General features: G+C 41.7%; 1 protein-coding gene across 1 annotated transcript in view; it reads right to left on the bottom strand.

The window, feature by feature from the left end:
• The window catches only part of OLA1 (Obg-like ATPase 1), a 128,996-nt gene that overhangs the window by 64,950 nt on the left and 50,515 nt on the right, over window positions 1-13,531 (bottom strand). The window contains exon 5 of the mRNA XM_015423729.1: window positions 4,429-4,604. Within this exon, the coding sequence (XP_015279215.1) occupies window positions 4,429-4,604 (176 nt within the window). The remainder of the gene's footprint in view (window positions 1-4,428; window positions 4,605-13,531) is intronic.

Here is a 13,531-nt window from a genome sequence, read left to right as displayed (position 1 = left end):
GTCTCTGAGGCAGAGTCCACGGTGTCTGGGAAGCCAGCTGGACCAGGTCGGAGAACCACGGCCGTCTTGGCCAGTGGGGTGCCACGAACACCACTGTGGCCCTCTCCCGTTTGATTCTGTTGAGTGTTGCCCCTATGAGGGCTGCAGGAAGACGGAAGGCATACAGGAGGCCATTTGGCCAGGGGTGGGATAACACGTCGACTCCCTCCGCAGCTGGATCCTGATATCTGGATAGGAACTGCTCCACTTGGTGGTCTTTGGAGCTCACTAGGAGGTCCATCACCAGAATTCCAAACCTTCTTGTGAGCTGAGCAAAGACCTCCTTGTTCAATGCCCATTTGCCCGGATCCAGATCCTCTCTACTCAGCCAGTCCGCCTGCAGGTTGGATAAGCCCTTTAGATGTTCCGCCTTGAGGCTCCTGGTGTGTTTCTCTGCCCAACAAAGTAGGTGCCTTGCTTCTGTAAAGAGGGACCTGGACCTGGTGCCCCCCTGCTGGTTGATGTGTGCTTTCATGCACATATTGTCTGTGCATACCAGCACATGCTGGTTCTGTATGTGTTGCTGGAAAGCCTTCAGCGCTAGCGTGACTGTCCGGAGTTCCAGCCAGTTTATCCTGTGAGAGGCCTGTGCTGGGGACCATCTGCCTTGCGTGACAAGGTGACCACAGTGTGCCCCCCAACCTCTCTTGCTCGCATCTGTGGTTATCACCAGTTACTGGGGCCAGAGAAAGCTGACGGTCTTGGCCAAGTTCTCTGGTTGTGCCCACAATAGCAGCTCCCTTCGGAGGTCTTCTGATATCGGTATCTGGATGTGCCATTATTTGGCAATGTCTCGCTGGAAAGGAAGAAGCGCCCACTGCAAGGGCCTGGAGTGGAACCGCGCCCAGGGAACCAAGTCGATTGTCGAGATCATCAAGCCCTGCAGCGCTGCTAGTTGTATAAGGTCCACTTGATCCTTAGCTCTGATGTCTGTCAGTAGGGCCCGAATCTTGATCTGCTTCTCCTCCAGCAGAGAAACCGTGACTTGAGCGGTGTTCAGCCATGCTCCAAGGTGCACAAGGTCCCGTGTGGGTGTAAAGTGGCTCTTCTCCTCGTTGAGGAGGAAGCTGTGTGCGCACAATCCCTTGCCCTCTGAGTGTTGTGGACTGCTGCCCGGTAGTCCTCTGCTCATATTAGGACGTCTTCTAGATATGAGTACATGTGGATCCCCTGCAGGCGCAGGGCCGCCACCAGAGTCACCATGACCTTGGTGAAAATTCTGGGGGCCGAAGAAAGGCTTCAGTTTGCTGTGCAATATTTTGTTACTTACTTCAAACAATCACGCCAATGATTAGTTGGAGCGGCTAAGTGGGTTGTCTTGAAGGAGGGGGGATCTTGTGCAGCAGCAGAAGGGCATGTTCTGTACAAAATTTCTCTAAACTTCGTGATGTAAAGTTTAAGGACTGAAAGACCTGCCTTGACTTTCAGAATTCTTCCAAACCATCTGCATAGATGATCAGTAAAAACTGCTACAGTTGAAGGCAGTTTTATTTAGGACTCCATTTGACTAATTAAGCTGTGTATGGGGCTTTAATTGGCAGTCCTAATTGTGCTAACAAACTGAGATCTTTTAGGTACTTTTTATAATTGTTTTATTTACACTGTAAGCACCTTGTTCCGCAAGGTAGAAATGGTATAAATAAATACTGTGGTATGTGATAGCAAAGTACGCAGCATGCTACCTTCAGGATACTGTGCCCAAGGGTGCCATCTACCAGTTTCATCTGGTTAGCCAGCTGAAGCCTTTCCTCTGCAGAAAAGATCTGACCACTGTGGTGCATGCCCTGGTTACATTTAGATTAGATTACTGTTAATGTGTTCTATGTGGAGCTTCCCTTGAGACATGTTTGGAAACGTCAACTGGTACAAAATGCCGCAGCCAGGATGTTGACTGGAGTTGGTCACAGGGACCATATCCTTCCAATCTTGGCCCATTTACACTGGTTCCCAACTTATTTCCAGGCACTATTCAAGGTGGTGGTCTTGACTGTCAAAGCCCTATATGGTTTGGGACCCACCGATGTGCTAATTTTCAGAGGGCCTGCTTCAGGGTGTACCGCTTCTGAAATTCAGCAGACAGCAACCTGGCAGAGGGTCTTCTTGGTCATGGTATCAAAGCTCTGGAAGCCCTCCTTCATGACCAGTGTTCTAATTGATGTTTTTACATCTTTATATATATTTTAACTCTGTTTTTAATTTGTTTTAATTATGTGTGTTTGGGGGGGGGTGATTTTAATAGTTTTAAAATGTGATTTTATCATGTACATTTTAAATTGTTAGCTGCCTTGGTGGCCTTTGTGAGGGCAGAAAGGCAGGATACACATTTTGTAAAGAAAATAAACACAACCTGTAGCTCTTTTAAAGTTTGGGTTCTGGGGGGTTGTTCTATGCCCCCAGCAGTGTGCCCAGTGCACACCAGAAGTGATGTGGGACCAATGACAAGCTAAAACATAGCAAAAAAAACCCTTCAGAGGATTGATGGGTACCAGGAAAAGGTTCTACAGAGAAGACACCTGTGAGAAAGAGAGACGGTGAGAGAGTAAATGGGCAGCCATGCATCCTGTTGACAGACAGATTAACTAATTGCATGCAGCAAGTATTTAAAGTCTGTTGCACTGAAAATATTTATAATTATATATTTAACATGAACATTAATAGTTGTATATGTATCTTGGTGGGGTGGTGCGTATAGCATACTCTGGCTCTTCTAGATGATGATGTCAGTACCACTGAGCTAGCTGATTGGGCTTTCTAGCATCCCAACTTTTTTTCGCTCAGCCAATCAAGGTTCAGGAATAAGGCTGGGATCCCGGTGTTCTCTCATATGTGTCAGCTGTATTCAGCCACAAAACGGAATCTAACAAGGTCTCATTCCCTTCTTCAGGACTCCCTATGAATAATACTGGCAGAGAGAAGAACAACTAGCCATGTTGAGAGAGAAGAACAACCAGCTAAAGGGAACCTCCACATTTAGAGGCAGTAAACCTCTGAATAACATCCTGAGGAGGTAACATCAGTGGGAGGTCTCAGCCTCTATGGCCTGTTGTTGGCCCTCCAGAGGAACTACTTGGCCACCATGTGAGACAGGTCGCTGGACTAACTGCACCACTGGTCTGATCCAGCAGGGCTTTTCTTATGTTCTTAATAACGTGTGGCTCCATACAAGAGGCATAAAGCAGTGAAAACACACCCCCAGCTTTTCAAAGACAAAAAGAACAGAGCTCATGTGTATTAATACTACTGGATCACTGTCTTAGTGTGCAATATAACATTTGTTGGTCCTGCTGTTTCCAATTATTTTCTTTAACTTTGTGTTTGCCCAGCAAGGACCTAATACTTCCATATGAATAAGGGGCCCACTAGTGTACAACAGCTTAATGCTCAAATAAAAACTTGTTGGTCTTTCAGGTAAGGTACTAGGAGACTCCTGTTTCTCCTACAACAGACTAACATGGCTGCCCTTCATCTCATATGAAGCCACCTTTTAGATGCAAACAAAATGGATAGAAATCAGACCATATGAGGAGATATGCAGCAGAAAGGTGCGAACAAACATGGCTTCTGATAAGATATGTAAGCAGCAGAATTAGAATTTGAAGGTAAAAGCATTCAGACTGCATAGCTTAGTGCAGATCTGTTATTTTTAAAAAATTATTGGAGGGAATCAAGCCAGGATGTATATAGATAAAAAGGTAAAGGTTTCCCTTGCTCGAAGGCCAGTCGAATCCGACTCTAGGGGGCCGTGCTCATCTCCATTTCCAAGCCGAAGAGCCAGCGCTGTCCGAAGACATCATCGTGGTCATGTGCCTGGCATGACTAGACGCCAAGGCGCACGGAATGCTGTTACTTTCCCACCAAAGTGGCACCTATTTATCTACTTGCAGTTTCTTGCTTTTGAACTGCTAGGCTGGCAGGAGCTGGGACCAGAGATGGGAGCTCACTCCATCATGCAGCACTCGGGTCTCGAACTGCCAAACTACCGACCTTCCAGTCTGTAGCTCAGCGTCTTAACCACTGAGCCACCACAGCCCCTTGTATATAGATAGACAGATGTAAATAATTCACTATTAAGCTACATGGATTAGCATTTCCACCAGACATGTACTTTTTATACACACAATTCTAAATAATTTTTGTCTCTCAATCTACTTTATATGTAATCACAATTACATATTGTAACTGCAACTAAAATGGAGGTGATTAATGCAATAAAGTAACACATTGGAACAACACTGAAGTAGGAAACATGTCATACATTTTGAGCTAACTAGTTTTTCCCCCCAGGACAGTGAACAACTGCTGATGAATGCAATGCCAAATCCTGCCATAATTAAAATTAATGTTCACCCAATATAGTCTTTTTAACCATTGAAAGCATTTCTTACTTACATATTCAGGTTTTAATTTCTTGTCACCTCCTCGCACTGCCACTTTTTCTAGTTTGTCTATAATGGGCATGATCATTTCCTCATCTTTTAGCCTAAGTTCTTCATGTATTATTTCAATGTCACGAACTGGTTCAACGCTTCCTTCAATGTGCGTAATATCATCATCATCAAACGATCCTTTGGGGAAGAGAGCAATATCAAATATTAAACAGTACTCTAATTTGACAAAAGCCAACATTATACTTAATGGATCTAAGATCACACACTAAAAATCAACACAGATTAAAAAGTAGACAAATGTGCATTACAGTCACCAGGATTTTACAACACGTACCTGCAAGCATATACATGGTTTTCTGAGCTGGAAACTTATAATCAAACTGAACTTTTCAGTGTCAGGGTCAATTCATTTCTTATGAGGTGGCCAAATAAAAACTATCACTTTTATCAACAACAGTGACTAGAAACAGATCATCTTAAGTCACTCATTAAGTACCAATATTAATTTTTTACGAAGTTTATGTCAAAGAATTTTGAAGTTCTGTCCTATAGTAATGGGTTTCCAAGGGAAACAGGATCTACAAAGAAAAAAAAGGACTGAAAATCATCTGGCAGACCTCTTCCCTGCTTCAAACTACTTTATCACTATGGTTCTGACGGTGATTAGATAATGAACCACTCAGACACACAATTTACACAGCAGCTAATTTCGTCGGTCTGATTTGAGGGTATGGTTTTTAGGGGGCCATCAAAGAAGCAGATGAAGGTGCATTTGTCATATATGAGTGACAACCATTCACACTATCTCAACCAAAATAGTGCTGGCCCTTATTAGAAACACATGCTATTATCACATATTTAAAGTGCAGTTGAAGCCATAATTTCAAATTGCCAACTGGAAACATAAGGGTAAAACAACCAGATATTACTGAAGCATGTGTACTGACTTTATGCCCTTCGGAAGACGTAATGTGGCAACATAATTCAATGGAGATAACTCTTGAGATCGATGAAGAATAGCGCAAAAACAAAAATTAGAAATATTTCTAAATAGAAGACTATAATTTAAAAATTTAGACCTATTTGTGAATAATTCATAGCATACATTTTAAAGACATTTTAGATACTGTAACATACATAACAAAAATACTACTTTAAATACATAGTTGGGCTGGATTATTATTTTTTTGCCAGTCTCAATACAGGTTAACAAAAGTGCTGAATTTTGTTTTCTGGTCTGCCTACCTAGCTTTCCTTCTTAGAACCATATGACTTGAATCTTTATTCTAGCTGTATTTAAACTGTGAAATGTATTCGTGGGAGTTACAAAACACTATGTAACTTATTAGGGTTCATGAAAATTAGTCACCTATCACTTCTTTCCAAAGTGAATGGCTTGCATTCTACCACCATTTTCTGCTTACATTGCTGGGGGGAAGGAATGGGGGGGTTATACCTGTTACTCCCTCTTACTGCAGGCCCATTTTTTAACTTCCCCTCATCCTGTCTGCAAGGATCTCAACCCCTAGGATCAAAATTTCAGGGGGCTTCGTGAATTACAGCAGGAGGGAGGCAAGACTCATTCCACAAGCATCATGTTGCTAGCAGTTCACTGCATACAAATTTCTTTTTTGCCCCAGGTACGCATTACATGAAACATTTGTGGCAGCTTCTTAATTAACATAATTGGTGATATAGTGATGTATGCCAAGTGATGTAGTGGTTAGAGCATAGGACAAGGATACCCAAGTTCAAATCCCCAATCTGCCATGGAAGCTCACTGGGTGACCCTGAGCCAGTCACACTCTCAGCCTAACCAACCTCACAGGGTTGTTGTAGGGATAAAATGGAGGAGAAAAGAACGATATAAGACACTTTGGGTCTTCAATGGGAAGAAAGGCAGGGTATACAGAAAGAAAACAAAAATAAAGTGACCACCTAAAGTCAACAAATACTATCAAAAAAGGACAGAATGAATCCCAAATCTAATTATACGCACCCACCAGTAGAGATGTCTTTGTTTCTTAATTTTATGTAAACTATACTGCCATTTGAATTAAGTTTTTAAAGGGAACTGCTGCTATCATTGAACTAATATGACTTATTTATGTTTTATGGATATTGCTGGCTTTTCCTATTGAAACCCATCTCGAATTGCTCACTGAAGCAGAAAAAGACTGTATACATTGAGAGAATAATCTGACATGGGTAATGAAGTTGGGCTGGTTTCCCAGCACCTCAGACTCTGTCACCTCAGCTTCCCCCCTTCTCTGAAGCAGAAAAAGACTGCTTACATTGAGATAATAATCTGACATGGGTAATGAAGATGGGCTGGTTTCCCAGCACCCCAGACTCTGTCACCTCAGCTTCCCCCCTTCCTTCCCCCAGGCAAGGCCCGGAGCCCCCCCATTCCACCATGCTTGACTTCTTCACCATCTTCAGCAAAGGAGGCCTTGTCCTGTGGTGCTTCCAGGATGTATGCGGCCCCGCGGCGGCCTGCACTGCACCCATGAATGCGCTCATTTGGTCTGTCCTCCAGGAGCGAGGTGGCAGTAACTCTTTCGCCAATGAAGCCCTTACACTAAAGTACAAGTTGGACAATCAGTTTGAGTTGGTCTTTGTGGCTGGATTTCAAAAAATTCTGACCCTAACCTACGTGGACAAAGTGATAGACAATGTTCATAAGGAGTTCCAGGACAAATATCACAATGAATTCCAACAGAAGAGAACTCCGCATACTATGCATCAAGTTTATTACGGTCATAGACCAGAAGAGAACTCTTGGGCTTCTCAATGACTGCTTACATTTTTAAAAATAGTCTCTACTTGTCTCCCCACTCCAATTGCAACTCCACCATGACCACTGTTGCTCATTTGTAAAAAAAATTGAGAGTTCTGTTAGGCTTTATTTGATCCCACCTTCTCATCTGAAAATCAAATCAATATGGAAGTAAGGATTTTTTAAACTACTTCTTACCCAGAAGCTTTCTTCCCCCTTCCCTAGGACTCTCCAAATATGGCCACATTGTTCCATACTCCTGAAACTTCAAGGCTAGACTACCATAACATGCTCTATGGAGGACTGTCCTATAAGAGACTCAGAAGCATCAGTTGGTTCAGAGTAAAGCACTTTCTGTTGACAGGTGCACTCGGAGGTGAAAACGTATCATCCTCAGGCAGCAACAGAAGTTTTCTGCATGCTTCCAAGTTCAATTTAAGTTCAATTTAAGGTGGTGGTTCTTATCATGGAAGACAGATATCTCTCCTAGTATGAACCTGAATACCAAATCAGATCCTTACTCACACAGCTCTCTCTCTTGCTTGGGCTCTCTCTTAAAGGTGTTAGGGGCACCGCATTCACTTTCCGATACAGTCAAGAATGCCCATCAGTGGCAGAGGTCCATCAGTGGCTATTAGCCACAAGGTATAGATAGGAACCCACAGTCTGCAGCAAGTGATGTTCTGTATTCTTGGTGCTTGGGGGGGGGGACAACAGTGGGAGGGCTCTAATGTCCTGGCCCCACTGGTGGACCTCCTGATGGAACCTGGTATTTTTGGCAACTGTGTGACAGAGTGTTGGATGGGCCATTGGCCTGATCCAACATTGGCTTCTCTTATGTTCTTATTTTCTTACAGCACTGATTCTTTGGAACCTAATCCATGAAGAGGTGAGGAGAGTTCCAAGATCAGGTGATTTCAGATTCCAGACCAAAGTTTCCACTAACGGAAATTTCTATCGCTTCCCATTACAGACCATTGTCATGTTGTTCCTCAGGGTCCCCTATTCCACAAGAGTAGAATTTTTATGAATTTAGTCTGGATCTAACCCTTTGATTAGGTGAAGGAGGTAAGGTAAAACTGACCTATTCAAAACAGCTTTTGATGGAGAATGAAATTCTTGTTTACTTCTTAGGGGGGGGAAGCCAAGGTAGCTTGTTTATTTGTATTTGATGCATATTTTTAATTATCATTGTTTCTGTCTTGGCCAGCACTATTTTTGTAAGCCACTCTGAATGACCTTAAAAAATGGGAAGGATAGAATACATCATTTTTAAATAGACAGCTTCCTTTCTCCACAAAACCAGCCCTCCACTTTCACTGTCTCCCTGAAAAACCTGAATATCTGTTTGTCTTTCAACTACTTAGAAGTCACACGCTGCTCCCAAACACCACTCTGATCATCTCTAGGGTTCATAAATTTCTGTAGCATCTAAATAAAAGACAGGATTCATTTAAAACATTTGTATCCTACCTTTCATTTGTATCCTACCAACTTAGGGCTCCCAAGGCAGCAAACAATCTGAACATTTAAAATACAGATAACATATAAGCACATAACCACCCAAACATACACACCAAAACAAGGCCTGACAAAAACCTGGGTGTTATGAAAATAGCAAATATTAATAATTATTAGAAAATAAATAACAAAAACAGTTTTCAAACAAGCTACTTCTTGAAAGCAACTACTCCAAAATCGATTAAATTGACAAGGTAGTCCAAAACTCTAAAATCTCTTAGTAAGATCTATACAAATATTTCATGAAGTCTGGATTCTGCAAGATAATTTTTTGCAAGAATCTTTGCAACCTATACTGCTATATAATTGGTTGGGATTCATACAGGTTGTTATGCTAGTACTAACAGAGGTCGATTCGGGGGGGATCACAGTTCCCCCGGGTGAGGTGCGGGGGGTGGGGCACATGACGAAGCCCCACCCCCTGCTTCCGGCCGCCCCGCTTCCGGCCCTCATTCAGCCAGGAGGAGGCAGGAGAAGAGGGAGGGTAAGTTGCTTCCTCCCCGCCTCTCCCCACCCCTGCCTGGCTGGGGCCAGGGAGGGCCTTGGCAGGGCTTCCTCGCACTCCCGCCGGCCTTGCAGGTCCACTACCGGGCCTTATGATGTCAGGGGGTGTGGCATATCCTAATGAGTTATGCTAATGAGTTCCCCTCGCTCTTTTTCTACGAAACGACCCCTGAGTATTAGCCATCACTAGTTTCCTCAATGATGCTAGTGAATAGATTTTAATTCATAACTTTAACTCGATGTTGGTTTGGTTTTTGACCACACTGGAGGTCCATTTTATGGACAGACAGGTAGGATATTAATGATCGAATAAACTTTTCAGAAAGAACTAGTGACAAACTCCCAGTGGGTACTGAGGAGCTGGTGGGAGGTTACAGATCAGTGAGGCCCCTGAAAAGCATTCAACAAGATAAATGAGAAATAAAAGGCTGGTTTCCAATTTGAACATGGAAAGCAGAGATGGCAATTATAGTGATTTTAGTTAGCAGAGGACTGAGCCACTGTACTATAAACATCAAGAATATAGAGGAACAGAGGGCATAGGATTTTGACTCGGACCACTTATTACCTACAGAAATAGCTAACCTCTTCCATCATGCCCTATATGACTTATGTATGGAAAACATTCTAGAGTTCAAGAATCCCTTCAGTACAACAAGGACAATACCATGGAACAGTCTACAAAAGATGGAGGTCAAAAGTGAATCTGGCCATTTGAAATCTCTGGGCATTCTGGATCAATTCCTCACATAAATAACAGAAGAGCTGTATCTCATCTTTGGAACAACCATATCGAAAAATACAAACACAAGCACGGCCATGAAGAATGAGCTCACAGTCAGAAGTGGGTATAGAAAAGTAGGTGGAAAGAAGGAGCTACTAATAGAAGTACCTTTGAATATTTAACAGTCCCTGTAGAAGATCTACTCTTCTTGAGTCTCTAGGTAATCTCAGCTAAGTACTTGTTTAAAAAAAAATCACAAATGGAACTTAAAATACAAAACATGTTGACCTTTGCTAGGTACAGGTGTACAGTTCTCATTATTATAGCATGTTAAGTTTATCACGTTAAGGTGGCAATGTCCCAGTTACCACATTGTGCTTATATAGTGCCAACAGTGTCCTTAGTACTGCCTTTTTCTTCTATGGAATCAAGATGTAGTGGCGACAGCCAATGTCAAATGCTGACCACAATAATATTTTCAGAAACAAGAGAGAAAGAGAGTAGAGTTAACAGAGGAAATTTTTCAGCCTAGTGCCTGCCATGGTTCAGCAATGGTCATCAAGTTTTAACTGAATTGCTGTAAAAGCAGCACAGGTCTTGTAAATCTCAGCTCAAAGGAACGTCACATTTCACAACAATAGTGAGAAACAGGAAAGGAATTAAAAGTTGTTAGAGGAAAGTGTCTTCAAGTTGCAGCCAACTTATGGTGACCCTATAGGGTTTTCAAGGCAAGAGATATTCAGAAGTCGTTTCCCACTGCCTGCCTCTGCATAGCAACCCTGGATTTTCTTGGTGGTCTCCCATCCAAACAGTAACAAGGGCTGATGCAGCTAGAGATCAGGCTAGCCTGGGTTATCCAGCTCAAGGCTGTATTTATTTACCATACATATATTTTTTCCAATATTCCAAACATAAAAAGAGATGAGGCCAGTTGGTGAGAAATAAAGACAACATGAGACTTCCATCCAAATCACGGAAATAAAACTTGCTGTATTGAGATACAATGTGTGATGCTGGGCCAAAATGGAAAGTTTTGTGTGGGAAGGGGATCATATGGGGTTAAGATGCATGGATTTTATTAATGTACAAATGCAATCAGCATTCAAGGAATGGATCCATTTATCTGTGGTTTAGCCATGTTTTGGTTTTACTCTTCTGAGCCATTCTGTGGGAGTGCTCAGTTCAATCTCATGTTCTCTTTCATATCCCTAGCATTGATGGCATGCTTTTAGTAATGGCAGTTCTTGTTGAAGATTTGCCCATCTGTTGGCAAACAGCTCCATTCTGTTTTTTGATGCTGTTGCTGCCTTCTGACAGAGTAAACATGTTTTTTTTTTATGCTGTTGCTGCCTTCCTACGGAGTAAACAGAAGCAGAGCTTTAGGGATGATATTTTGTTGCAATTTTTGTGAATCAGTTATGCTTAAAAGCTGCAATAAAATATTATCCATAATTCTGTGCTTCAGAGTTCTGTAATGTATAGACTTTAGTGTGTTGGTTTTTGTCAATGTACACTTTGCTTCCAATTTAATTAGCTAATATACACACCAATTTTTTGCTTTATGTCATGGATGGTAGATGGTAGCACTACTCTGTGGAAACAATTGGTGACATAGTGCTGATATAGCACAACATATGCAGTAGTTACAATCAATTTAAAAATAGTATTTAAATTTCAATGCATTTCAGAGTTTTATAAGAAATGAAATTTAGCTATTGAAACTGACAAAATGAAAATTAAAAACAATTGTATGTTTTGCATGTTATGATAGAAGCATAAACCCATGATGTATTAAAATGTACTTTAATACGGCAGTGTTTGTCAAAATATTTTGTGACTTTCATTAGCATTATGGAATATTTATTTAAAATATATTCACGTTTTTAAAATGGTTCTGAAGTTCTCCTTTCAAACGGCTTTTGAAATTTTATTATCTGCAAACACACAGCAGTTCTTAAGTTCAACTTTTTAAAATTGTACGCAGCAATAAAGCAACTTCTTAAAATTGTACACAGCAATAAAGGTTACATATAAAAAGTGATTTTTTTAAAAAAAAAATAGTTATCATACATACTATTTTTCTAATATATTTTTAATTTATTTTTTAAAACATATGTTAGAGGTGATTCCTTTTATGGTTAGCCATGGTTTGTTATTCCACAATAACAGAAACAAGGAACAGAACAGTTATATATCATCACAAAACATGAACTTTGGCAACATGTTTAGGCAACATTTTAATTTGCTCCAATAATGACATATTACAGTGAGCTTCCTCAAGTTATTGACACTGGTGAGAAGCATTTCCACTTACTTCCGTAACTGGAATTTTTGTAACTGTTTGCAGAGTATTGCATAGCATGCTGCCTAATGCAGTTTATGTTCTTTTGGGGCAGAAATCCATTCAGCTGTTTGATTCCTTCTGTACTCTCCTGCACTGCTGTCTATAGATCAGATAACATTTTCAGGATCCTTTCTGAATATGTAAGAAAGGAAGGAAGCAGCTATGCCAATTTACACTGGACATTCTCTCTGGGAGGATAATGTAGGAGGTATAAAATGTGTGTGTGTGTTCAGATATTGCACCAAACTGGGCCTTGGCTTCTCGTCCAAGCTGTTTCCCCCCTGTGAATTCCGTATGTGTAATCTGGATTTCTGTTTAAATAAAAAGAAAGAGAAATGCAAGTGCGGCTGTTGCTTATGGATTCCCCTTTTGTCATGGCAGTACTATATATTTTCCCTGACCAAGCAAAGGGGGATGCTAAATGCTCAGAAGCCTAGATAGAACGTTGCACAACTAGGGGCTGCAGAACTTACAGTTCTCCCTTTGCCATTCAGTAGCTGCATCCCTGGAGCTCTTCCACAAAAGCTGAAATCACAGCAACTGGCTATTCAGGATGGTTGTGGGTGAGCTGGGTTTATTTCCTTTTCCTGTCAAGCAGCTGATTCAAGGGATGGTTTACTTTGTGTAAAGGGGTTTGGCTGTACTCTGTGTTGGATAAGGAGACCAACAGTGCAGGCAGTAAGAGAATATATTGCTCAATCTTGTCAAACTCTCAGGGAGGTTTAAACAGTAGCCAAGGATAGCGGGTGCATTTTTACTCTCCTTCTTGCCTGCTGTCCAGCTTCAGAACCCAAGTTCAATGTGGACATTCTTTTTTATTGCAGCTGGTATAAGAACTATATATTGCAAAAGACCTGGGGAAGCGGGTTATATTGATGGTCTGTGACAAACATGTTTCAATACAATAGGTGATATATAAATGCAGCCAAATGTACATTGCCCTGATCTGAATGGCTTAGGCTAGCCTGATCTCATCAGGTCTCAGAAGTCCAGGATTGCTATGCAGAGGCAAGCCACCTCTGTTTGTCTCCTGCTTTGAAAACACTACGGGGTCATCATAAATTGGTTGCAACTTTACAGCACTTTCCAACACCAAATACACTGTCACCCTCCCTGCCAATAAACACACCATACAGATACTTCTACTATACCTGTATGAATGGTTTAAACCAGGGGTGTTAAACATTCGGGCCCACAGGCCAGAACCGGCCCATCCGGGGCTCTTATCTGGC

Source organism: Gekko japonicus, unplaced genomic scaffold (assembly GCF_001447785.1).
Source record: "Gekko japonicus isolate JY-2015 unplaced genomic scaffold, Gekko_japonicus_V1.1 scaffold48, whole genome shotgun sequence".
NCBI classification, from domain to species: Eukaryota; Metazoa; Chordata; class Lepidosauria; order Squamata; family Gekkonidae; genus Gekko; species Gekko japonicus.
Note: the sequence above shows the minus strand (reverse complement) of the source record. Positions and strands in the feature narration are given on the sequence as shown.